The 27,401-nt window shown below is 36.8% G+C and overlaps 1 protein-coding gene across 1 annotated transcript; it reads right to left on the bottom strand.

Annotated features, from left to right (window-relative positions):
- On the bottom strand, positions 1-26,227 carry LOC121637647 (neuronal acetylcholine receptor subunit alpha-3-like). Its single transcript, XM_041981833.1, has 8 exons — positions 26,060-26,227; positions 16,141-16,280; positions 15,213-15,257; positions 11,431-11,540; positions 9,509-9,716; positions 6,486-7,097; positions 4,232-4,504; positions 1-344 (listed from the first exon to the last, which is right to left on the bottom strand). The coding sequence occupies exons 1-8, from the start codon at positions 26,115-26,117 to the stop codon at positions 219-221; spliced, it is 1,572 nt and encodes a 523-aa protein (XP_041837767.1). The 5' UTR covers positions 26,118-26,227; the 3' UTR covers positions 1-218.
- Positions 26,228-27,401: the final 1,174 nt, after the last annotated feature.

Here is a 27,401-nt window from a genome sequence, read left to right as displayed (position 1 = left end):
GATCATTGTAACCTTGATATATTTTACCAGCAAGCCCAAAATATTTTTTTCTCAGCTTCATTACATCTCTGTTAATTGATAATTGATTCATGCCATATGGAAGAGGTAAAACTAGCACAGCCAGTAGTACTTTAGGACTTTTAATTGGTTAACTGAGAACTTATAGTGCATTAGTTATTGGTTTCACATGGTAACAGAAAACCCTAACTGGTTAGCAGTTATGAGACAAAGCCAAAAAGAGGCTGGAGGAATAGGCCCACGGTCCCCAGGACGCATACAGTCACAAACACCCAAAGGAAGATTCTATCAATCACCATGGCAACGTACTTCCAGTCATCTTCCACCTATGAGCAAGGGAAGGGACAAGACAAACCAGAGGACAGTGTTGGTGGTTACAAATGAAAGATAAAAAGTGACTTTTAACAGCAGTTAAGAAGGTGTGCACACAGAAGACACAGGCGATCTAGAAATGTTTGAGGTTGTTGGTTTGAACGGATGAGGTGCATATTTCATGTCAAGGATTGAAAAAAGGCAAGAAAGGGAAAAAATAGGATAAGAAGTTTAACATTTCTTGAAAGTAAGCCAAAAATCAATACATAATTTACACAGGATAAAATTATTATGATAATCACATTCAAACCCTGGTGCCAAAAGAGGCAACAGACATTTTGACAAAGCTGATAGACCCACAAGTTTTGCATATCAAAGACTCCTTCTGCCCTTTGGGAGATTTTACCCACTTCATTTATAACTGCCAGAAAGGGGAGGAATATCAGTCATCTCACTCTCAAAGTAAAGTAAAATGAGAAAAAAAAGTGACTGACAAGAGCTGTGACACTGTTCACACAACATGTAGACTAATGTTCATTTATGGAGCAGGTTAAAGAGACTGAAACAATGCTGCCAAGCATCGCAGCTCAGCCCGTTACTGTAGTAAGTTTGGACTATTTTAGCATAATATGCAATAGAATGCCTGCTGTGTGTTTACTTTCTATGAACTCCATGAAAAGACTGCTACTGTGGTTCCTTTGTGACAAAATTCCAATGTTTTGTTACTTTTTTTATCAAAAATCCAAAGTCAGACTTCACTGAAAGTAAAACGGGCTGCACTGAGAGCATGTTACTGAAACACCTAGCTTAAATTCAGCATTACTTAATAGCTGGAGAACTGGAAGTGCAACTAATAGGGTTCTTTGATCAAAATCTGCTTTTGTTTGCCTCTATTTAGCTGATTGAGTTTAAAAACCTGGAAGCATATCCATTACTTGAATATTTGGACAAAACTGGGCTTGAAACAAGCACATGTTCAGATTTATAGTAAAGGAACCTGTGGGGTGTGAACAGCTTAAAAGTCCACAACATGCTCATAAACATTTTTCAGGACTTGGAAAAAGTCTAAATCAAACTTTATTTAACTGACTCCAGTCCGGGGGTACAGTCAAATAGTCAAAACTTTGTTTAACCTAAAGATGTTTTCTTGAGCTTGATGAGAAGTGTCATCAGGTTAAATAAAAAGGTGGTGGGGTAAAAGAGACCACCATGCTGCAATGAGAATCGGATTAAACTTGCACTGTGATGGGGATTTGATGTGGTGAAACTATATCTGTTCATAAATACCGAGGCTTCAGACCTACCTTTTTAGCTTAGCTTTTAACTAAATATTATTTGATCTTAAATTATTTTTAATTGTATGTCTTGTTATTTTATTTTCATTTAATTTTACTCAACTGTGCTTTGTGTGCATATATGCAAGTATGTGCAAGCGACTGTATGAAAGACTGTGTTTTTTTTTAATGTCTCTTTTGATGTGTGCAAAGGCTTGTTTTGTTTTTAATGTGCATGTAAAGCACTTTGTGTTGCCCCAGCATGAAAAGTGCTTTGTGAATAAAGTCTGATTTGATTTGATTTACTTTATATTGTCATGTTAATGTAAAAAGCATCATTCAAATGTTACCTTATTTAAAAGCTTGATCATTTAGAAAAAAATTATAGAAATGTAAATGATTTTAATCAATTGTAACTGTTATCACAGGCCTCTCAGACTCCTGTTTCCTCATATTTACCTTCATGAATCTCAGTGGAAATGGTGATATGAAAATAATGGGGTGTTACTTTTAAGTTACAGCTGCAAGGAATTGTGGGACAGCATCATTTCTTGCCCTTTCATGACGGATAGTCTAGGGTGGCTCATCAGCTGCTTGTCTTCCCCAAAACTTGTCTGCTTGTCTGTAAACAATCTGAAAACTCCAAACTATCTCACTCTGCAAGCATCAATAATGCTAAAATAAAAACCCAATCAGCAACACATCTCTGTCTGAGTCTTGCATTTAGCTGCTTCCCAAGATGTTCATAATTAAAATGTAGGCCAAGTTTCATTTCATAAATATTAACTGCAGCAGTATTATGTTTGGTGGATTGCCAGTGGGATGGTAAACGGAGTTGCTTGTGATGGTAAAATATGCTGGGATGTCTAGGTAGCTCAGGAGGAAGCGGTTGTCTGCCAGTTAGAGGATGCTTCAATCCCTGACTTCTCCTTTCAATATGCTGAAGTGTCTGATTCACTCATCGGTGTGTGTGTGTATCATAGGGAAAAAGTACTGTGTAGCCTGGAAGACTCTATAGGCAAAGAAATGCAGCATGACTGTGTGTGCATGTGTGTGCGCATGTGTTTGTGTGTATATGCACGTGTGTGAGAGCGAGAGAGAGAAAGAGAGAGAGAGAGAGAGTAATTGAATGTGGCTTGCAGTCTAAAAGTTATTTCAGTGTTCAAACAAGACTGGAGAAGTGATACAAATGCAGCTCATTTACAATTTGCTTCCAGAAAACTGCGTGCATGGACGGTTATGGAGGAACCATGAAGTTTTATCAACCTAACTCAGGGCAAATTGGAACCATGAAAAGTGATAAACTGGACAGCAAACAATATCCCTCATTGATTATTCTCTGTTGTTTACTGCTCCTTTACTTCCTGGTTAAAGCCTGGGTAGGAAGCTGGAACATGTGCAGAGCTCCTTATCCAGTTTGAGTCCAGCAGAATGTGTATGCAATTATTTTGACTACAAACCAAATTGTGTTAAAGAAATTTGATTTTGTTAAATTTAATTTGTACTTACATGTTTACATGCATTTTAAAGCTCCAGTCCAACAATAATTAAATTTCTTTTTAACCTTTTAATGTTTACACTCAGGAAAAAGGTAACAGAACAGTTTTTACTTTCTTTTTTCATTTTCCTTGGGACGATGATGATAAGAATCTATGTTTCTTTTTTGTTGTTGTTTTTTTTATATATATAACAGTTAATGATATAGTAATAACAGTAAATAGTCAAAACCTGAAACAGTAGTGGCAAAAGAGTACTGACTTTTGGTATTACATACCCAAACCAAGTGGTAGAGGGCTTGGGCAAGTTTATTTCCACAATTATTTTAATAAGATTCATGATAGTCCTGGAACATAGTGTTTTAACAAATGGTAGAGCAGGCAGTTAAGAGATTAAGGCAATAATATTCCTAAGAGCAAATTTATGTGGGGGTGAAACACAAGCGATGTTTAAATATCTGCACATTCAAACACATACGCAGAAAAGATCCTCAAACACACAGGAATAAGGAGTACTCTGTTCTCTCTGCACATGCTTGAAGCATTCGGGGTTAAGTGACGTAAAAAGTTTTAGGAAAGATGAAATGGTGGCAGAAAAACAGAACTGGACTGTAGCAGATACATTTGTGTTGGAAACTGAAAGAGTTTAGGATTACTGACCATTTCAATGGTCGCTAGACTTGCAACAAGAAGTTGTTCGTGTAGATATTTGACAATCCTTCATCTTTTTTTTATGATTATTACACACTGCACATTTCAAAATATTAAACCTTTCTATCATGTAAACACACAACAGATCAGATATCAGATGGAATCAGATTGATTTTAACCAGATAGAAGAATTATTTTTCCATATAAATGTAGCTGATGTTACATATATATGTATTATTTGTTGTATAATATGATGTATTATATGGTACTCCACAGTCTTTTTTTTTACTAATAACGAATATGACTGATTACAGTGTTAATAAAATTCACTGGGGTGTGGAGAAGGGGTGGGTTTCAATAAAAACTTGTTATATTGATAGTTTTTGGTTTCTTTACCTTTTTTCTTTCCTTTATGTTCCAGATTTCAAGCAAGTATGACAAACACAAAAAGTTATGAATTATAATAAATTAGCAACCCACCTCTTTGGCCTTGTTCCGGCTCCTCATGTTCTCAGCAATGTACTTGACACTTTCGATGGCCTGTTTGACCTCTGGAGACACCACAGAGAAGGCCACTACTGTGTTGATGCTCTGGGGACTCAGCTGACGAGTCATCTTTCCAGAGGCTGACCTGTCTGGGGTTTCCCTCCCATGTTGGCAGGGGCAAGGACATTGCGTTCCAGTACAGCCCTCCACAGAGGAGAGCTTACTGTCCCCAAACTCCAAACAGTTGAGCGATCCTCCTCCAACCTGCTGGGAAAACAGTCATGATGTTAAACTCGGTTGTTCAGTAATTATTTATTTTTCCTGATCTTTCCTGTTTCCTGTTTCTGTGAATGTTCTTTCACATTCAGTATATGAAATCTCTGGGATCCAAACGCAGGATTTTAGTTCAAGATTAAATATACAATACCAAGAAGAGGTTTGCTTATTTCTTATGTATCAAGGAGGACATCTTCTAAGAAAACTCTAAAACTAAATTCTTAATGTTGAATGTCTAAAGTTTCTTGAATCTCACAGCTCTTACAATAAATTCATTTGGTTAAAAACAAATTGTTTATCAGTGAGAACATGTTTTTCTTTTCTTTTTCTTTTTCTTTTTATTATTATTATTTATTAATTGAATTGCTCATCAGCTAGTAAAATCCCAGAAGGGCACAAATTAAATATAGAAGAAGGAATACAACATGCTGAAAAAATAGCTATGAAATCATCATTAAAAATAGTAATATTGATGTTTCAGATGATTGGATTGCATAATAATAATGAACTTATGAAGATAATCATTTAGTTACACAAAAGCAATGAAGTACTTTTAAGAAGAGGAAAAAAAAGCCAACTGAGCGTGCAGATTTTCTGACTTTGCCCATCCAACAGTTCATTCAGCATCTGTCTTGCATCCTCCGTCTTCACTGAGCTCTCTCCAGCCATTAAAAGTCAGTCTGATGTTGACTCTTGTCTTATTTCTTGTTCTGTTACTTTTTCTTTGCTTCCTCCAACAATATCCAAATTTTGCTGAATCAGCCTTGGTGCACATTCAAAACAGCGAGTGTGTTGATATACATTTGCTGGCATGTGACATGAGGCCATAAAGAAGTTGTAATATGATGCTCCAGGATGGAAAAAGTTATGAAGTGTACATAATAAATGTCAGTGTGCCAATCAAAATTAGTCAGAAGCAGAGAGTTTAAATTTAAAAAAGTGTTATTTTAATAACAACTAACCATAATAAATAGTAGAAGATGGATTCCATTCTCAGTTCATGGACACAAAAGCGTGTTGTAAAATTAAACTTGAATTTATTTTTCTTGTCATCAATGCACTGCAGGACCTAATTTTAAACCACAGAAATTTCTTTTACTTTCTATGTAACTTTCTGACCTTAAAACTTTGCGTTCCTGACTCGTTTTAATGGCACGGTGACGTTATACATTTCCTGGAGTCATCACTGTCCAGCAGCATCCCGAGGTAGTGAAACCACACTTCACAACTTCTGCTTCCAGGATGCTGCCTGACGCTGCAGCTGAGCTTCATGCACCACGTGTGAATGCACACAGTGGCTGATTCAGCAAAAACATACACGAAGACATGAATAGAGGAAAAGAAAAAGAGAAAGAGCAAAAACTAAGACAAGAGTCAAATTAGGACTAACTTTTACTGTCTGGAGAGAGCTCACAGTACAAGCAGAATGCAGGATGGGATATCTGTCTGGCTTGTACCACTTATTGCTATTTTGTTTGTTAGATAATTGCTAACTGTATTTTTTTATTATTATTATTTTTATTTTTATTTTTTTACTTTTGATGCTAAGAAGTAGAAAAAAATTAGCTTTTAAAGCTTCTTTATTGGAAAAAAAAGCTACTGTAGGAGTCATGGCTGGATGGATTAATGTTTTGTGTAAAAGACTTAGCTTGTCTAGAAAAGGCCTGAACTTTACTTGGCAGTCCTACCAAGTAAAGTGCAGGTGCAACATGTGTTACTCCAAATATTAGGAATTGCGCCTTATTTTCTCTGTGCCTTTTTCAGTGAATTTCTGCCCATTTAAGTATGATCCTGTTTGTCATAACATGTTAAAGTTCAAGGAGATAGCAGATTTTTATAGTAGCCACGGTAAAAATGGATCTTAAAGATTTACAGCTTAAGTAATTTGTGAACCCAACATACCAGAAAACAAGCTGTAAAATGTACATTTTTATGTTTTTCTCAGTATATCTGGTGGAAAAAGATTGCTTACCTGCATCAGGCTATTCTTTCGCTTCTTCCCTCCTTTCCCTCCCCCGCCTCCTCCTCCCCCTCCACCTCCTCCTGCTTCCCCACTGCTGTCCAACAGCCCAGCCTTGTCATCCTCATCAATCGGCCTCCGCATCAACATAATCCTCGGCAGCACTTTGAGAAACACCGAGCGCACCCAGCATGGCATCGTGTGGGTCATTGGCGTGCGGTAATGGACGTTCAGCACAAACACTGTGATGACAATGCTGAGTGTGACGAAGATCATTGTGAAGAGCAGGTACTCTCCAATGAGTGGGATGACCAAGGATGTGGAGGGGATGGTCTCCGTGATGACCAGCAGGAACACAGTGAGGGAGAGCAGGACAGAGATACAGAGCGTGACCTTCTCTCCACAGTCAGATGGGAGATAGAAAACCAGCACTGTGAGGAAAGAGATGAGGAGGCAGGGGATGATGAGGTTGATGGTGTAGAAGAGTGGCAGGCGCCTGATGTAGAAGGAGTAGGTGATGTCTGGGTAGATCTCCTCACAGCAGTTGTATTTAATGTCATGTTTGTAGCCTGGAGCATCAATGATTTCCCACTCGCCACTCTCCCAGAAGTCTTTCAGATTAACCTAAGATATGAGTCAAGACATAGAGTCAGTTAAAGACAACATGTGTCCCAAATTATTCTTCACACTCTGTTTTTGTTTATTTTCCCTAAATAATAAGTGTGATGAGTTTTTAAATGTCAAAATTTATATTGTTCAGTAAAATCCAGATTATTATTTAATCTACTAATGATGAAAACAACTTTGTTTGCCAATCACTCAAAATTCAATTATCCAAATTATTCTGCATAAAAGTTTCAAAATATTAAATAGGTTGTAAAAAACTGAAAATGCTCACCAGTTGTATTTTTTGCATTACATTGGAAATGATTTTTCCAAAAACAAATCAAAACTAAGGTTTTTCTGATCCAGTTCCTTGTTAATATAGAAACTTTTCTTTGAGGAGACCAGAGTTGCTTCCCAAAGTTGCTGTTTAGAGGCATACTGGCCCCCACCTTCATAGATATTCCTTGTAAGGATGCTCCACATGTTCTCAGTAGGGATGAGGTTAGGGAACGATAATGACCACAGCATTAGTTTTTCTGCCTTTATACCCACAACAGCTAAAGATTTAAAGGTATTTTTACAGCATCGGATGGTGTGTTGTCTTTATTGTAAAAGGCATGATAAGTTGAACTGATTTGGGAAGAGGTCATTTTGACACCCTCAGGCACACTAAAGGGGCTCAGCATCTCACTTCCCATCATCCCACATCCTAAAACATCAATCCACCACCACCTTGTTGATGTCATAGCATTGCTGGGGCATGGTGGCCATCCATCAACCAACCAGAACTCCATCCATCTGAAGCATCCATTGTAGCATCAGTGAATAAAGCTGTTAGAAAATTAGTACTTATGAATTTCTGAGCCCACTACAAATATTTCTTGTTGTGAGCATTGGTTAAAAGTGTCCCAGACACAGTTTTATGCACAACTGCAGCCTATGGAGACAGCATCAGCTTCAAATACCTGCTTGGTGCACATCAGTGGCTTTTTAACAGCTGTTCTTCTAATGTGTTGCATTAATCTGAAGGAGAGTTGCCTTGATCTGCCTTTACCTGAACAAACCTGCTCTCTGAATATCACATTCATTTTTAGTGAAATGTCCAATGTTTTCATTCCTTTCACAAGGCATTGAACCATTTCACACTTTTCATTTCCAGAAGGATTCTGCTTTTTCTCCATACTGCATGGAAACTGGGACCAGTTTCTCTTTAATTAAGCTCTCCTGGCAAACTAATAATCAAACACAAGCTAAATCTTCTGCAGAAAAACTATAAACCTAATGTTTCATTAACTGAAAACCTACAGGCAGAATAATATAGAACCCAATGTAAAATATATAACAGCTAGTGTCAATTATTCATAAATGGGGCCCTGTCGGTTAATCCAGTAAAAAGTAAGATTATAGTTGTAGTATTTTTGAATCAAGTAGGTCATGTGTCCTTTGGTAGTGTATTCAGTTTATACAGTGATGACGTTTTGTTCTGTAATTTAGTATGCACTTTCATAAAGCTGGTTGCATGAAAGATTAAGTGAATTTAAATTAAAGCAGTGGAATTTTAGACAGCCAGACTTACAGTAAGAGTCCTTAAACGTCTCTGGGCTCTATCCTAATGGAGTCATTTATATTTCCCTTTAAATCCTCACTTAAATTCAGAGCTCTGGCATTTCTATATACAATTCTGAGGCAACAGTTTGGATATGAGATCCACATTGACAGATACGGCCTGAAACAATGTGTATGACTGGGTCTTCAAAGAGACGAACAAAGTCTATCTTAGTGACCAATTTGGATATGAGGTGAATATATCAAACCATACAAATTTCTTCCAGTTGTATCTAGAATATCACAGCAGATCAACAAACAGGAAATGAGGGTTTCATACAGACCTTGTTTGGTGCAGTGGAAGCACTACAAAAGCGTGTTTAGGTTTGAAAAAAGGATCAAGGTTTGGGTGAAATGCACTCTCACAGTGTTTATATTGTGTTACAACATGCAATTTTCTTACTTAAATAGTAGTAATAGTAAATAAATAGTAATAGTGACATATTTGTTAATTTGACATAAACTTTTTCATACGACCACTAGAGGTCATACATTTAAAAAACATAGATAAAGGTTGAGATATTAACTTACTCAAACTACTTTTTTCTTTTTTTTTTTTTTTTCGTGGGTGGACAGCAGCTGCTAGATGGCCAATGCAACATCCAATAGTTCTCACAGAGCTCCCCATTACTAGTAAACTCACTTATGTATAGAATCAAGTTGAAAAAAAAATAAATAAAACAAAACAAACAAACATAAACATATGCTTAAAACAAATAAACTGTAATTATTTTACTGGGTAGAAAAAAAGAAAATATGAAATATGCACAGAAAATTTGCTATACCAGAATCGAACACAGAAAAAAAAAAAAAAAAACACTGACCTTGGATCCAATGAGAACCAGGTCAATCTTGGCTTTGTCATAAGTCCATGAGCCAAACTTCATAGAGCAGTTCTGATAGTCAAAAGGGAAGTAGGTGATATCCATTGGGCACGAGGATTTAAAAATGGCAGGAGGAACCCAGGTGATTGTACCATCAAACTTCAACAAGGCTTTGGTCTTGTCCTCCACCAAGAAGTCACCCACAGCACTGCATATAAGGTGTGTGTATGCAAAATGCATGTGCGTTTTAAACACAAAAGATGGGAAGAAAGCAGAGATGTCAGAGAATGAGGAGAAAATGACAATAAGGCAAAGAAGAAAAGGAAAAATATAGAAGCTTAGGATTAAAAGCAACTAATTCACATTCTTTAAAACTATAAAAAAGCTTTTTATTATCATTATCAGTAACATCAGTGAAATGGTCAAATTTGTCACTCTTAAGGGTGAGAAAAAGGGTACAAGAGAAACTGACCTCACATGATAATAACGTCATTATATTTAATTTTAATTATTATACCTACATTTTAGACAAATTACCTAAGATGATTTGTGAGCTTTCTTTTTTTTTGTTTTTGAAAGGCTACTTATAAAGCAGCATGCATTTATGAAAGATATAACTGGGTTTACATGTGGGTCATATTTTCAGTACAGGGTAATCGATGAAACCAACTGGCTGCCAATGAAAATAAACTAGTAGGAGATATTTAAGATGAAACCAAAGCTGTAATGTGCAGGTCATAAATCCAAAACATCAAGTGGAGAAAAGCTGAACCCTGTAGAACAAAGTGATTCATTGCAAATTATATATACATATCGATATATTTATGCAAGTGTAAATGGACCCTTACACTGAGCTTCAGTTAATCATCTGTAGAAAGATAGTATGAACCACTTGACTCTTTTATACTGCAGCTGATAATTCACTGATAAATGCTAATAGTAGATAAACACTGTTTGTGATTGCCGGCTCTAAAAAAGTGTCTCATCATGCATATTAACAAGGTTGCTTTCTTTTACGGATGTAACCCTGGCTGTTTAAGCTTGTCCTTTTTCAGGCTATCATGGGAATGCTTGGTCAGGTTATTCCATTCACGATGACAAATTATAGCCTTAAATATCCATTAAATTTTAATTGTTTTTTTTTTTTTCATAACTGGCAGATGCAAAATGTAGAAAAGTAATTGATGACAACTGCAGGTAAGACACCAGATAGTTCACGCTTAAAAAAAAAGACCCCAAAAAACAAAAACACAATTGTATTTTTTTTTTTTTTATGCATTCTGTGTCTCTTTCTCTGTCATGACCATTCAAATGCTTTTCTTTCTGACAAAATGCAAACTTTGAGACTGTGGACTGGTGCAGCGTTCCATCCTTGCAGGAGAAGAACAAATAAATGGCAAGGGTGTAATCACATAAACACAGGGATGTGGAGCAAACTGCAGGAAAACAGTGGAAGAGAGAGATGATGTTAATTTGCATTTTGACAGATCCCTGCGTTCTAACGTGCTGTTACATCTAAACCATGTTAAGGCACAAAGGGATTATTCTTTAAGGAAAGAAAACCTTATAAATATGTAACTTTGATAAGCAGAGATTACTTATAAAGGCCTAATAAGCACCTGATGAGAGACTTTAAAGAGCAGAAATAAGATGTTGGTCTCTACTGAAATAAGTCAGCTTTTATAGTCAGGAATAAAGTAGATATTTAACCCATTTTCTGGTATGAATACAGCCATCTATTCTGAGTCTTAGGGGGTTTGAGGCAACATGGCATCATTATTATATTAGTCATTCCCTTTTAATTGAAATCATTCTTTTGTCATTATTTTTACAAGCTACAACTTTATTCCACTGTTTACTAATAATGGAAATAATGAAGATACTAACTAATAAATTAGAACTAAGGATACTGAAAGTCTCACTTGTTGTACAGCACAATGTCAGGTCTCCAAATCTTGTTCGATGGAACTCTGATGAACTCAATCCCATCAAACTCGCCCGGTATCCATCGTAGCTTGTAGTCATTCCAAATCTGAAGAAGAAAAAAACATTTTGAGCGCTGGCCTGCTTCATGTTTTGCAAACAGTATTAACCACTGGAGACATACCCTTTCATGGGAATATCTTTAAAAAACGTAATAAACATATCTAGACTGCAGGCAGAACTTCCTTTGATTTTTTTTTCTTTTTTTCTTTTTTCTTTTTTTTCTTTTTGGTAGGATATTATAGCAATAAGTCATGTTGACAAAAAGTTGCATTACAGAAAGTATCAGAAAGCTTTGCTTTAGCCTTCAGATAAAAATGTTACTAACAACAGAGTTCCTCCTGCTTATGCTCGCAGAGATTTTACTAAATAAATAATTTTAAAGGTATCTACAATAATCACATCTACTCAAAGAGAATGAAGAAGGAAGAGCATATTATTAAAAAGCCCTTTGACAAAAATAAAGGATCAGTGCATTCACTTGCTATTCTGTCAACATACCTGCAGGTAACATTATATGAGCTGTGAATCCATTAGTCTTGGCTATTTGCATGTCATTCAAGATGAATTCATCCATTAGCAAAGCAGATAAATACCCAGTTATGACCTGGAAGCTTTTTAATTAACCACTTCATGCTACACTGGGTTTTCCATTTACTTATCCAGGGCGTATACATTATGATTGGCTGGCTAATTCCTAGTTGTGCAGGTATGTAGATTATTGTTGTCATGAGATTCCAGCAATGAGGTAAAAACATGTATAAATATTTAAGGAGCAGTTTAGCTTTAGTAGTGCTGTAATCATAGTTATTATCAACACTGAAAAAAAAATTATATAAATATTATTATTTCACTAAGGAAGTGGTTGTCTGAATCAGAAATAAATATATATATTTTTTTTACATTTACATCATCATAAAGTCACATTCACTCCTACAAATGGAACAATCTGCACTGTTTCTTACATACTGTCTAACTGGATTTCTGGACAGAGCAGCCATCATTTCTGAGCCCTCCTTCAACGATTGATTAATATGTTGATGCCATTTTTAACAAAATAGACTTTTCCAGTGAAGACAAAAATCAAGCAAATATATTGTATACATGTGTTTCGGCAAAATGTGTGTTAAAATATGGTAAAAGGATAAAACATGTGATATAAAATTACAAAGATTTAATAGAAAATCTATTTGTGTTAAAAGTCGGCATAGGGTCCCATGCAAGATGATCAAACAGTACCTGCCCATCACAATGTATAATATTAAGCCTAATATTCTGTCTTCTGCTTCCCTCCCTGTTGTCTTTTACACTGACAGCAGAGATCAACCAGGAGGGACTTAGTGACAAATGGTTCATTGTCACAATAAACACTCAAATAATCCATGGTGACTTTGATAGAGGCTTAAAGAAGCCAGCTTCAAAAGAATAAGTAGCAGTGAAATGCTTTACACATCATATACTTTACAAAAAGATCTAAGAAAATAGACCACCAGCTGCGTGACAAAATCTGGTCTATGAGCACCATGATAACAGATAAAAACACACTTAGCTGCAGTGTATGACACAATAACTGAGTCAGTGAAAGCACAGCTGTCTGCAAAGCCAAAAACAGAAATTCCACTTACATGTGTGCTGCCCGGGCTTTTGGCTACGCAAAGTCATCTATCAAAGTCTTCAGATTCAGCTGGCAGTCTCTTTCTCTCTTTTTATCTTTGTACAGATCTCTTCTCAAACCAGATGTTATTTTTCCACTCCATCATCTGCCAGTGTCTGTCTCAGTGTCTGCTGTGGGAATGTTGCTGTAATTTTATGCATGAATATCTACATGTAACTATCGTGACCCGGCTTTTCATGAATGTCTCATTTCTCAACTTAAATTATGACAAATTAGAACACGTCAACGTATTAATGGAGGACTGGCTTGTGATTGAAGAAGTATTATACCATATATTTGCATTTTTTAAAATAAATTAATATTAAGCATGTGACGTAGAAATGTAGAAAGTTGCAGTTGCAGAATCTCACATTATAAAATGTGAATTCAAAAGTTAGACTGCTGTTTATGAATAAGAGCTGCATCAACTAAGTTAAATCTCTTTAAAAGATTATCCTTATGACACCACGGTCCCTAAGGCAGTTACATTACTTACTTATAGTTGTTTCAAATTACATAAAAGAAAATCACAAGTGGTGTTTTTATTCATCAGTTAATGTTATAACGTCTGTAGGGTAAACCATTTTAATGAGATTTTAAGGATTTTTTTTCCATACCACATTCATGACTTTCAGACACTTCATTAACAGGAAAATTCAAATGAAATAAGACGACAGAAGTTTAAGAGCAAAAATTAAACAAGGTGAAATATTAGTCATAGAATAATTGCTAAACTGTTTCTCTGCAGTGCTGTGAGCAGACCTCAACCTGTAATTATGCATCTTGTTAAATAGTTGGGACCTACAAGGGCTTCTCGTAACTGCTCAGTATGCAACACTTTAACATTTCCCCAAAGCCTGCAGAAAAATGTTTAGTTGTCCTTGATTAAACAGAGTACACTGCATATGAAGATTGTTGTGTAAAATATCCCTTGCTGTTGCCACCACCAGTGGCTTCCACTGTAAACACAAAGCACTGGCTGGAATCCAGAGTCTTTCTCACCAACTGTGGTGCTGATGCAGCTTTCTGTTAGTGAAGCCTTTTTGAGTTTAAACAGCTCAGCTAATACAAACAACAAACTAGATAAGCTTATACAGGACTTTGAATGCATTTTTTGTGGAGAGCTCAGAGATCACAGTATCATCTTATCCACCAATGAATCACATATGATATGACATGCAACCAATTTTGAATAATAAAAGGCATCTAGCTGATATGAGACATGTTTTTGGGAGAAGAGCTGGCTGCACGAGGTCAAGAGTTCAGAACATGGATGACCATAATGCTAACATTGATCCCATTACATTGAAGTGTCAACCTGATATATCTTGCTCACTTGCTCTCTTCCCTCTTATTTATTTTTAGTTGAACGTGGTGTATGACAAACACACACAGAGACAAATCGCATCACATTGTATTGCATATGAATGGCTGTTTAGAAAGTATAGATGCGACTTTGCGTAGTTTCCTTTCACCCTTCTCTGTCAGATTAAAGGTGAAGGGTGTAACAAATTTAAAGCCCAATGACGAAAAAAAATAATATATTTTTAAAAATTTTTATTGGTATCCAGTCAATTTAAAGAAATAATGTTTTGTTATTTTAGAATGAGGTATATATATCCACTTGCTGTGGGTCCACACATGGCTGCTTCCATATTTGTGCTAACATTTTTACTATGATGTTTCTGAATGGACACACAACTCTGTGTGTGAAATGAGTTTTAATGCTGCAGTACCTACTTTGTTTGATAGGTGTTTGAGCACCGTTTGGGATAAGTAACACCTTAAAATGACTATACAAGAAGACAGTAATTGTACACAATTTTGAAAAAATCTCCTGTAGTGTAGTCATTGCAGCACCTGAGCCCACTGGATCCTTTTACAGATAAAACATGTTTATTTCTGGAAGAACTTTGGCCACTGATGGCCACCGTCTATTCAACTTTCTATGCCTCTATTGATCTTTAGGTGTCAGTATTTCTTACACACTGTAACTTCGGGCCAATTAAATGCTTAATTAAGAATTTGATGTGTTGGAGGTGTTTATTTGTGTGCTTGCATACTCACATGCCTGAGCCATAAATTTGTTTCCATGATTTGGTTCACCTCATCCTGCAAAGTGAAGACAGAGAGTCTGTTAGCTTGCACACAGACTTTAAGCAGTTTCCTTTGTATGTGAAGCAAAACCTAAAATACTCAACAGTTACTTAAATAATGTAACAAGATTTAAAAGAAAGAGAGTTCCTTGTCTCGCTCAGATAGAGCTGACTGACTAAAAAGGTAAACAGCAAGCTTCTTAACTGTCACCTCTTTTCAACTGGTCAATTTCTTCATGAGATCCTTTCGGTTTTATTTGCATCCACGTGATACAATTCTACAAAAAAAAAAAAAAAAAAAAAACAAGACAAACATCCCCTCTAAAGAATTGCATCACATCACATGTGAAACTGTATGCAGACACACGTGTATAATGACACAGTCATTCAATGTGCTCATGCACATGTCAACACATTCACCTTTAGATTAATCTCACCTTCCCAAGCAAACAGATATAGCTACATCTCAGTCCAGTCTGAAAAAGGCTCCTGGAGGCAATTTTCTTTTAATCTGAGGATTTTCATTCTCAGCTTAAAACCCTCTTTTCACAGGGGAATTTGCAGCAACCCCACCCCCCCACCCCCACTGCAAGCATTAAACTTAACATTGCCAAAGCCAAACAGCGCCCTGTAACAACACTGTGACGTTTTCAGAATCCATGAAATTGAACAGACTAAATAAAGACTGGATTCACTTTCCGCTTTCACTTCTCTCGTTGCGCAGCTTATCTTTAGCTTTTTCAGTCTCAAAGGGGAGGAAACATAAAGATACTCGTGGGAAGACAGCTCACTGTTCATATGCCTGTAAGTGAAGCTGTTTAAAACAAGACACACAACTGTATGTACCAAATGTTAAAAAGGTAAACGTGTGTTTATGTGTACGTTAGCGGAAAGCTTACAACTTTGACCAGCTGCGAGATGGAGACCTCGAACTCCACAGTGACAGGGTCAGAAACATTCTCCACTGGCCTGATGAACTGGTTGTATCGTCGAAACAGCTTCCTGAATAGCCGGTCCTCGGCTTTGGATGAAAAACAGTCTGAGTTAAAGAGAGAGAAGCACACAGAGCCGTCACTGACCAGACAAGTGAATGTGAGATGGGAGTTAAAGAAAAGCAGAATAGATACAGTTAGTAGGAAAATGCAGGAAGTTTAATTAAAATTTCACTATATCTGGGGGAGCATGTATATCTGTAAAGCTAATACTGATCAATCACAGCTATCATCCTCAAACCTCCAAACCAAACTAATCAGATCCTGTCATGTTTCAGATAACTTTGATTAAGAGAATTAAGCTCCAGCCTCTTCCCATTTTGACGTGGCATTTGTTCAGTTGAGTCTTTTGAGTTTGTGGATTTAATGTTTTATATTTGATTAATCATCTATAAGTCTTCTTACTCTGCTGAGATCATCATGATGTGTTGATGTGCTAGAGATAGGGAATAATAAAGCCACAGCATCACAGAATGTAAGACTGAGGATGTAGAGTAGCAATTTCCACTTCATCAATTAATTTTTCTTCTTTTGATCTCTTGCAACCATTTTTATTTCATTGATATTACTTGGGTTGGCCACTAGGACCCACTTAGCCCAGCCCAACACCACCCTGATTTGTAGGTGTTTTTAGCACATACTCCGTCGGGGTTCTGAAGGTGCAGAGCCGGGCCAAACATCATAATGTGCCAAGATAGCAGGCCACTATTGGCCAGAATTTTCCATGATGGGATGAGTCATGAGACCCGCCATCTTTAAAACCCTGAAGCCGCGACTGTGGATAACAACATTGGCATTAATCCAAGCAGCACGTAAATTACGAGCTTGAAGTCGTTAATTGTAAGGAAAAAAAAAAAAAAGAAAAAAGAAAAAAAAACACCCCTGTGCAAATGTCACTGGGAGCTGGGAATAAAACTCCACATTAAAAATAAAGACGTCAACCCTAAGTCTTATCTGTTTAATAGCAGATTTACTGGCTACTGATGGCTGAAATCCTGTTTTAATTATCAACACTGATCCCTCTTTCCATCTCTGTATCTTATTGCAGCAAAACTTACAGCATTTTATCACATTACCAGTTTTCCATGTCAGCATCAAACCTGCATCATTGTTATGATTAGGTATATTTTTCTAAGTTCATTCTCCAAGGTAATGAAGATTAAATCTTAAGGTTAAGGAGAAATTAATTGGATGGGTTAAAAATGGTGGTGGATAATTAGTCTTGGGCATCAGGAAGAGGGGGAGATGGGAAGAAAGGAAGTTTGCATGAAAGCTCATCTGAAGGGAAAATGAATATAAGTAAGTTTTAAAAGAAAAGACTGACTCAAAAATAGTTGTTAAATCTTTTAGCCAGAGTTCTGATGGCAGGCTTTATAAAGAGGAGAGTTCTTAGTGTTGGAAAATTTTGTTCAAATAGGAGGAAACATTCAAACTCCAGGGCGAATGAGGGCAGACATGAGGACAGATCTCTTATTATAATTATTAAATGAAAGCTTTGGATTCGGGTGCCATAATCTTTGAGGAAAAGTCATTGCAACTTGGAAGGTAGGGAGTAAATTTGTTTCTTCTTTTCCAAAAATGAACCACTCAAAAGTAAATCTGTCTGCATTCATTATAAAGTGGACAGGTGTGACTAAGGCAAAGCAACTTAAACAGAGTCACATGTAAACTCCAACAAAAATTAGAAATTAATTGAAATGAGTAGTGACAAGCATGTCCCTTTTTCCTTCCAGATTACAGGCAAATTTAATTCTGTACTTGTTGGCTCAAAGGCTTCATCTTCTGAGGACATGATGTATTATGATTTATCTATACATAGGAACGTGTCTGGCAGGAGAGCTTATTTTATTTGTTAATGACTAAAATATGAAGAGTTGTATTCACAAATTTTCCAGGAAAAAAGCAAGAATGCCCAAGGCACAATATCAGGATGTCTATGATGTGGAAAATTTGTAGCAAGCTATTCTGGTACAGTACAGTTTCAGCTCCAGCTTGAGGACCGGAGTTGAAGAAGCTGAAATAGCCATGACTTCTTTTTATGTTTCCCAACCATTTTCATATTAAAAACAAATGTAAAGCATAAATAAAACAGTTTATTGACAAATGTTAATTCATCAGTGTTGAAAATTTGAGTTTTCACTATTTAATTGAAAAAAAGGTATCTGGAATTGATCTCAGTAGTAAAAATGGCTCCTGTTCTTGCATTTTTTATGACATGTTCCTGCCACAAAGTTCAAGACAAGCTAATATTTTCCACAAAATAATAAAACATCTCACTTATTTGGCTTATTTGAAGTTGGGATTGTATTATTTACTTTGAACAATGATTAAGGTTTGTGCTATTTGGTAAATCCGAAGGATTATATTTAGTTTGCAGACAATAATAGTTAAAGTAAAGTCATAAGTGACACGGAGCTGCTCCTGTTGGATGTGTAAGCTGCACAAGTTTTCAAACCGATCCACATCAAAGCAACAAGTTTAAAGTCCTCCACACAGTTTGCAACTTTGACCCCTATTGAGTCACACCAGTTAGCCCTCTTGTGCTTTGCAAAGATGATCACCCACTCTTCCTCTTTCAAGACTCTTCAAGAGCTCTTCAGAAACCCCACTCACTCTCATCATCATCATCTATGAATATCGAAATCAATACCACATTTTTCTTCATGTAAGGAAGCTTAAAATATTGCATGCAGGAGAGGACATAAAGGAGAGACTGGATCGGAAGGAAAAACTGGAGCTAAACAGGAGATAGAAGCTGGAAAGTAGATATGAAGAACTTTAAATATCATGTTTCAACACCAAAATAACAGCAAACTAGGATCAAGTATCTTTTGTTCTTTTTCTTTCTTTATAAACTATTTGAAATGCTATCCTCATTTGACTAAATCCAGTTAAATTGGGCTTGGAAAAGCTAAGAGAAAAATCTTCTAATTAGAACAGACTTCTTTGGAGAAGGCCTTGAACGTCTCGTGATGAAAGACCCATGACCCCATTTCATCAAGTTCCCTCCTTCAAAGGCAAAAGATAACCTCCTACATGCAGACAACAATGACACCAGGAACCTAGCTGAGGATGAACTCTTGATGACAGCCCCCTGAAGACAACGACAATCCGAGCTGAAAAACAGGAAGAGAGAAAGAAAAAAAAAGCACTGAAGAAATAAACAGAAAAGAGCACCTAGATGAGGAAAGAGAGAGAAGAAAAAAGGGAAAATGAGAAGAAAGACTGAAAGCAAAGCCTTCTTAAGATGTCACTCTGAAGATTATAAGAATCCAGACTTCATTTCTGCCTGTCTGATAGCTGCTTAGCATGTGCTAATGCTATGCTAAATAGAGTTTAAGGGGGAGCATGAACATTTTGCATCTGATTTGGCAAAGGAATGGAAACATTTTCATACACAGTGTTTTTTAATCAGCTCAGTGATACAACAAAATACCACAAAAATACCTGAGAAAAGAAGAAGCAAGCAAGGAAGGAAGGTCATTTCAAAGTAACAAAGTAGAAATATTAAATGGACTAAAAGGGCCACCGTGGTTCTTCATCACATTTTGGGATATACACAGTGCCAGTGCTGCTGTCTGCTACACATCCACCAAATAAACTGGAGCTTTGATCAAGGCAGAATCCCGCATTCACACCCACTCACACACATGCACACACAAGCATTTGTGTAACCACAACACACATTTTATATAGTCAGAAGTTTTTCATGTTGAGATTTAAAAAAAAAAAAAAAAAAAAAGGAACCAGAAAATAAACAACTGGTTCTGTTTACTTTTATCTGGATTTCTAACATGTCCTCCCAATATCTCTTTCCCATGTTAGTATTTTTCTACCAGTTTTTACTGCTGCTTTCATCATAGTAGGATTAGCTCACACCACGGCATAAAGAGTGAAAAATACTTCAAAGGATAAAAATATTTGATGAAAAATAGCATGCTCTCTGTTAAAAACTGACAAAGGTGACCAAGACTGCTGCAAAAAATATTAGGCCTACGTACACCCAGCATCTCTGAACATAATAACGATGCCTTTATATGTATTGTAGTTTCAGTAGAACAGGACTTAACTCATACAGACTCAATGAACTTTTAGCCCCACCCTGAGGCTGTAGGTGGAGGGTTCTGAGGTGCAGGAGGCCCAGAATTGGAAGGTGCAGGTTATCTCTTCTGCAGCTTTGGTCTGTCTGTTAGCAACATAACTCAAGAAGTTACGGATGACTTTTGATCAAATTTGCAGGAAATCTCAGAAATGGAATAAAGTAGAAGTTATTATCTTTTGAGGATGATCCAGCTCATCACCTCGATCCAGGAATTTCTTTAAAGGATTCTTTACTATGGGGGATAATTTTGCTAGAGGGATAGTTAGAGATAATTAGAGCTTCTAACTCTAAAATAATGCCCACAGCCATTGGCAAAACTAAATTACAATGGCTTGGTGGACGTCTGTGCTCTCTGAGTGCTTCTAGTTATTTATTAAATATATATAATTTAAAGCATTTTCTCCTGTTTTTGTCATTCCTCTGTTCATTCAGAAACTCGTCTTTAAATTTCACATTTTTTTTTCTATCATACACTTCAACACACTACCTTCTTTCCTGAGATCCCCTGTGTGCTATCTTTAAGCCCTTGTTATCCCGTCATTGTCAAAATGTCAGACTTCGGGTTGTAAATGGTCTTTATTCAGTCAAGTTTATGTGATGGTTAAAGTCAGTTTTAATCAAATGTCAGGTCAGATATTTGTTAAGTGTAGGTTTGTATATATATCCATGTTTGCTTATTTATCTATAAAAAAAAAGAGTAATGCACATTCAATAGCACAGGAGCTTCAGTCTGTCATTAAATGTGTGATTCAACCACACAGACTAATTGTCATTCTGCAGTCGCTGGCAGGTTAATGGCATATAAAATATTAAAATAAACTACAAGTATATTACAGTAGCATGCTATTATTGATAGGAACTAGCAAGTTAGATCATATTTCTCCATCATTCTTCATTCTCTCTATGAAATAAATATAAAAATCTTCCTCTTCATGAATCTCGTACTTGCTTTAAAGATGTCATACTGTCATATTATTAATAAAATCAAATCGAACTTTATTTAAATAGCACTTTTCAGACAAAAGTAACTCAAAGTGCTTAAAACAAAGCAATCAGGTGCAAACATACATTCAAATAGACAATTAAGAGTAATGATAAAAGCATAACACGGAGCATGAAAAGCAGCTTGTCCATGTTTAGTCCTAACTCTGGGAATGGAGAGCAAGCCTTTGCTCTGAGACTGCTGATTTAATTTTGCTTCTTAGTTTCTTCATTTGGTTAAAAAGTCAGACACTTTCTGTAATTTTGAAATCAGGCCAAAACCTTTTCTTTATGATAACGTGTATAACTTGCTTAGGTAACCCTGTATCTCCTTTTAATTGTTTTTATAGGTTCAAACTGCAAAAAGATCTCCAATAATGCTCTAAACATCTTTCCTCTGCCCTCTTCTCTTCTTTTCTGTCTTCTCTATGCATGTATTTGCTGTTTTTGCACATTTCCAGCTTTTTCTCTCTTCCCTGTAGTTTCTTTCTTTCTGCAGGTATCTGTGGCCACAGACCTTAATCTGCCTGACGTGCAGTTATTGGTCCATCTGGAAAGTAACAAATTCTGACCAGTGGCTGGTTTTTTTGCTGCTTTCTTTCTCTTTTTGGCCTGTTTTTCCCTATCTTAACCCCTCATCCCCATCCATTGGAGACAAATGATGTTCCTCTCTAAGCCTGGTTTCATTAGGGCCCCCCGCCCTTTTGTTGCTGTATGCTTGCTGGTTGAATTAGTTGGGTTTAATTTATTTGCGCTTTTAAGCAGAAATGGAACCAAGAGTGCTTTATAAAGCAAAAACAACAACATAAAAATCAATAAAAAGAGACCTGATATGTGTTTTTGTATTAAATAAAACAACAGCTTAAAAATGCAGCTTTCTATTCCTCAATAATGAAACTAAGTATTATAAATAAAGCCAGTTGTACATGAAGGACAGAGAAAAGCACAGAGGGTTGTAGTTACAGTACATTTAGATCCAAAGCATGTACAATTAATGTGCTCAACGGTGCAGTTTCAATTATTTAACTCGATGTGCAGAACATGGTAAGACTCACTTAGAAAACAAGTTGCTTCAAATGCACATTCCCTGACATGTTTTATGAACCCATGTCATGAGAATAAATACAGTAATTGTGCAATTTCTATATTTGGGGAGACTTTTCTTTGCACAGAAACTGAGCTGTTCTATTTGATGACATCTGAAATGGAAAATTAAGCTATTTAACTTTCATTTGACCTGCCTGGAAATAGAAAAGAAATGCCAAATAACAAAACAAACATGAGCATCTCACAACTTTAAATCTTTATAGTAAGACTAATAGATTTTGCAGTCTCATGCTACATTTTGATGGGATTTAAATGAGTGATAGAGGAGAAAGGACTATTTTGTGGGTTGTGTGAGAGGCTTGTGTTAGAGATCCATTAGTCTTCATTCTCCCCTGAGCATGCAAACGCTTTTAAAGGAGAGTGAGGTGAAGAGAAAGAGATGGGCACGAAAGAGAATATGTTTGTTTCTCACATGCCTCATAATTCTGTTTATGTTGACCAATGCATGAGGCTGAAATGACTGTTTTCCTTTGGTACCTTCAAAGAAATTACCTGAAATTACATGAATTCAGCTGAAGAGGAAGGTGAGAAAACAATCTTTTGAAGCTTAAAGTTTATGACAGCAGCAGGACCGTAGAGATTTGTGAGTAAGAAAACAAGGTGAGGTCATAAGAAAGTGAGAGACAGGTGCAAAAAGCTTGAGTAGATAGGATGCTGGGGCAGGAATCTCCCTCTGCAAGCTGCTCTTTCTGACCCAAACTGCATTCTGCAAGAAAACTGCTTTAACCGACTTTTCCTTTTTGGTTTCTGTCTCTTTGAACAGATATGGGTATACAAATATAGGTCCAGCTCCACTGAAAGCCTCATGACATTCACACACGACTCCACATGTATCTGTGTGCTCACATACCTTCAAAAGATCACATAGAAATTTCCCTCAAGGTATAGTCACCAAAAAAGTAGGTTACATTAATTTTAATACCTTCATGGAAGAAAATCACTCAGCCTTTGTAGTTCAATGTCTTTTTCCTGGTTATGTCATTTTAATAAAACCATTTTGTTCTTATTAGATGCAAATGACATCCAATTATTCCTTTCTCTTGGATTAGTAGAATATCTGCTTCACTTTGGAGGAAAATTAGACATCAATGATAGGATCAAGTTATGTTGGAACTTAAAATATTATAAGAAAAACAGCAGAAATGAGCAATGGTTTATTTAGCCACAAAATACGTAAAATGTATTTTTATTTATGGCTAGATAAAGCAATGCTGTGCTTAGTGAAACAGAAAACTCCTACAAACAGGTTGAGTGCTCATGAAGATGAATCTAAAGTAAGGGCTGTAGCATGATGACTGTGACTCAGTTTGTATTAAGCCACACCCCTTCGCTCTATAAATGTTACTGTGATATAAACCTTGTTACAACACAGCTGCACACACACACACACACCTCATCGCCACAGTTCATTGGATCATCAGTCATGCATTCAAACACGCTGAGAGAGCAGCTTCTGTTTCAACAAAACAAACAGCGAAGCAAATGTACCTACAGGCTGTAAGAACACCTAACAAACGCTGCTTTATACATGGAAGTGATAAACACCTTCAAAATGATTTTTCAGTCTTCAACCTTACAAGAGGTGACTTAACAGATTCATAGTTGAACAAAGGTGAATGCTGTCATAATTGTTTCCCAATCTAAAATAATTAGACAAAATATCAATATAGCCAAAGTGCTCAGAGTAACATCCAATGACCAAAAATAAAAATAAAATAAAATAAAATTAAAAAAAAAAACATCATGGAAATAAGACACAAGAAGACTCCAAACAATCCAGTGACTCAAAATGAGATCGACTCTGATAATCTAGAATAAAATAAACAACCTAAATTTGGTCCAAACTCAAAATTGAGGCACAAATTAAACAACATGGCAAAGAAAACAATCATAATAAGACACAGAATAGCCAGAATGCCAACAAACATATGCAAAAGTAAGAAAATTAGACTCAAGACAACCAACACTGGGCTAGAAAATAACCACAAAGATCTCTTAAATGTTGTGTTTCTTTCTTTAGGCTGCCTTGCTTCATAGAACGAGTCATTCTCAGGGGACTCCAACAGAGTCAGAAATAAGCCACAGCTCAGAAGATGCTTCTAACCGCCAGCTGTTCCCTGTAATAAACAACTTCAGAAGTTTGTAAAATGGTTAAAATGACTTCCTAGAAGTGTTCTTGTTCTGGTAGTGTCCTCAAATAATGGGATTCAGGGTCACACCTTTTCACAATCATTTAGGTACAAATTGGCTCAATATGGGCCTCTGAAAATAGAGCGAGTGAGAGAGAACACACATCTCACAGGGTCATGCTTGGTTTAAAGCCCATTTGCCATCGTGCATAAATCAGATAGCTGCTATTTATGCCCTTGGAGCAAACGTTTACGTTGGTGCTTTGAAATGCTGCAGAATAATTATAGTTTGTGCGTCTATTTTACTGAGTGGTTTGAGGTCACTTTGTTCAGGTCAGTGATTAATATACTGGTTGGATTTCAATTATAACAAATCCTTTCTTCCATTCCTGATAGTATTTTGTTGTCCCTTCTTTTCCTTCATCTCTGCCTTGCTTCCATCCCTCTGCCCTCCCTATCCCTTCTGTCTTCCTTCCTTTCCCATCATTCTTACTTCAACTGGATCTTTTATTTTTTCCTTTGATTCTTCCCACCTTTCTCTAACTTTCTATCCCTCGCTTTCACTTTTTCTTCATCACTTTTCTTTCTCAAAGCCTGACATTTTTTTCTTACTTCCATTAACCCCATGCTCTTCCTACCCTTCTCATATATATTTGTGTGTGTGTGTGTGTGTGTGTCTGTATGTATGTATCAAAGCTAACCTTAAAATGACCCCACTTCACAAGCTTTCCTCCCCCTAAAAATATATTTCCCCCGATATTTTCACAAAGAAGTGCAGCAGTTTATAAGTTAAACTTTTCCTACACGCCTCAGTTACTGTAAAACTGAAGAAGGTCATCATATTAACACAGACACATGCTTTGCTTTGAGAAGGGTCTTTATCAAATGCCTTCAGACAATTAGAAAATTTCCTATCTACGCTCTGCATGAACAGACAACACGGACACCGGCCCTGTATAACCTTGTAACTCACTCCAGCTGCAAACAGGAAAACATCCTAATCTGGTTTGGTTTCCTGAAATCTCGCCTCAGAGCTAAATTTGCATTCTTCAACATTCATTTGCCTTTTATCTGGATTCTTGTGCATTTCATTTTGCTGGCCTAGTTTTTGTTGACTGGTGGGATAAGTTTTCTTTTTGTGTTTGTCTGGTGTTAAATTCTCAGGTTTTTATGCGCACTTTTTTTGTGATTTTCAAAAATGTACTTAGAAAAAGTTAAAGGAAACATCTCGAGATCGACACACCTCTTTGACTTCTCTGCATTAGACGGAAAAAAAAACTTTGCCACCTCTTTTTTTTCTTTTTTACTTCCAGTGATAGAAATACGAAGAGAGTTATTTTAAACGTGTTAGAGAAACCGCTGTTTTTAAGTTATTGGTTTATGGTCACCAGTGCGCGCCATCCTCGCTGTTCCTGCTTTTGTGAAGAGTTTAAAAAAAAAAACGAGACTCTGAATGTGAACCTACAGGATGAAGTCTTCAACCCTACTTTAGATAAATCCCACTTACCTCGTGCTTTCAAACCCACGAGAAGAATCAGCAAAGTCCACCTTCCCGCTGACCTCATCTCTTTCCCTGCGTGACTTGTCGTTCAGCCTGTTTTTTAACAGATCAGGGACCTTGTCTGTTTAATCAAACGGAGAAACAAGTAATGTCAAAACATCCGCCTGTCCCCTGGTGCCGTGTCTCTTGCTGTGCCGGTGCGCTCCTTCCTGATATGATCCGAACTTGTCTTCGTTTGTCCCTCCCCTATGAGCGCGAAGCTCCCCGCCGACGCATCCATACGGACTCGAAACGCGGGGAGGGAATTTGATTCCGCGGCTCAAAGAAAGAAAACGACTAATAAGTTAAACACCTGAATACTGAAACATGTCATTCAGTATGGTTTAAATGTTCTCATTCAAAACTCAATCTGTAGAATCTCTTCGATTGTTTTTGGGAACTTTGATCATAAAATTTAGCTTAGCCTGATTTGAACTCAATGATAGAAAGTTTCTTTGTTGAAGACTTAAAGCAACCCAGCTCGTTCCAGCACCACGGACAGAGGACGAGAGTTTTATTTGCGCTCTCTGGGGTGCTGAAATTATCCCAACAAACTTGTTTTCATTTCATTTAACACCTTTTCAATGTTGTGACAAATCAGTAAATCTCATGTCAGAGTGTCCCGATGAGTTTAAGTAAAATTATCGCATTACTTCTGCCTGTTTGCACGGCTAGATCCAAGATTTGAGATCGTCCGTTTTGGCATTGCTGTGTCTTTTCCCAGCCACTAAACCGCAGCACTGCGCTGTGCAGAGTTTATCTGTTGGGAAGCGTGCTTCCTGCCTCAACGATGTGCGCATTATAAGATCCCCAGGTGTCTATTTACCAGCTCCCAAATTACGCTGATTAAGTTTAATTTTAGCCCCTGATTTTACACGCTTGGTTTGACGTCATCAAACTAAGTAATTCAAGTGGCAAAGCTGAGATGTTTGAAGGGTAGGGGGAAGAAAGGATGGAGACGCAAATGAAGGGATATGTCCTGATGCTGCACGCGGAGACAGAAGAGAGAATGAGACAGGCTTAATTCCCTATCCTGTGACTGTATGAGTGTATTAAGTCTGGCTTGTGTATGTTTGGGGTTATTATCCTGCCTGGTTCTAAATAAATAACAACTTGAAAAAGTAATTAAATATAGAAAGTGTTAATTTCCAGGCAAACACCTGCTAACAACTGAGCTATAATATCAAAGATTCAACATATTTTCGGTTTAGAGAGAGAATAACAACACATTCTTACATGCAGGTGTTTGCCAGTGATTTATTGTCATCCAGAGTCGCAATACTTAAAAGAAACGTCTAGCTTGTGGTTT

The sequence above is a fragment of the Melanotaenia boesemani genome, chromosome 4, assembly GCF_017639745.1.
Source record: "Melanotaenia boesemani isolate fMelBoe1 chromosome 4, fMelBoe1.pri, whole genome shotgun sequence".
In the NCBI taxonomy this organism is placed as follows: Eukaryota; Metazoa; Chordata; class Actinopteri; order Atheriniformes; family Melanotaeniidae; genus Melanotaenia; species Melanotaenia boesemani.
This window is presented reverse-complemented; position numbering and strand designations above follow the sequence as displayed.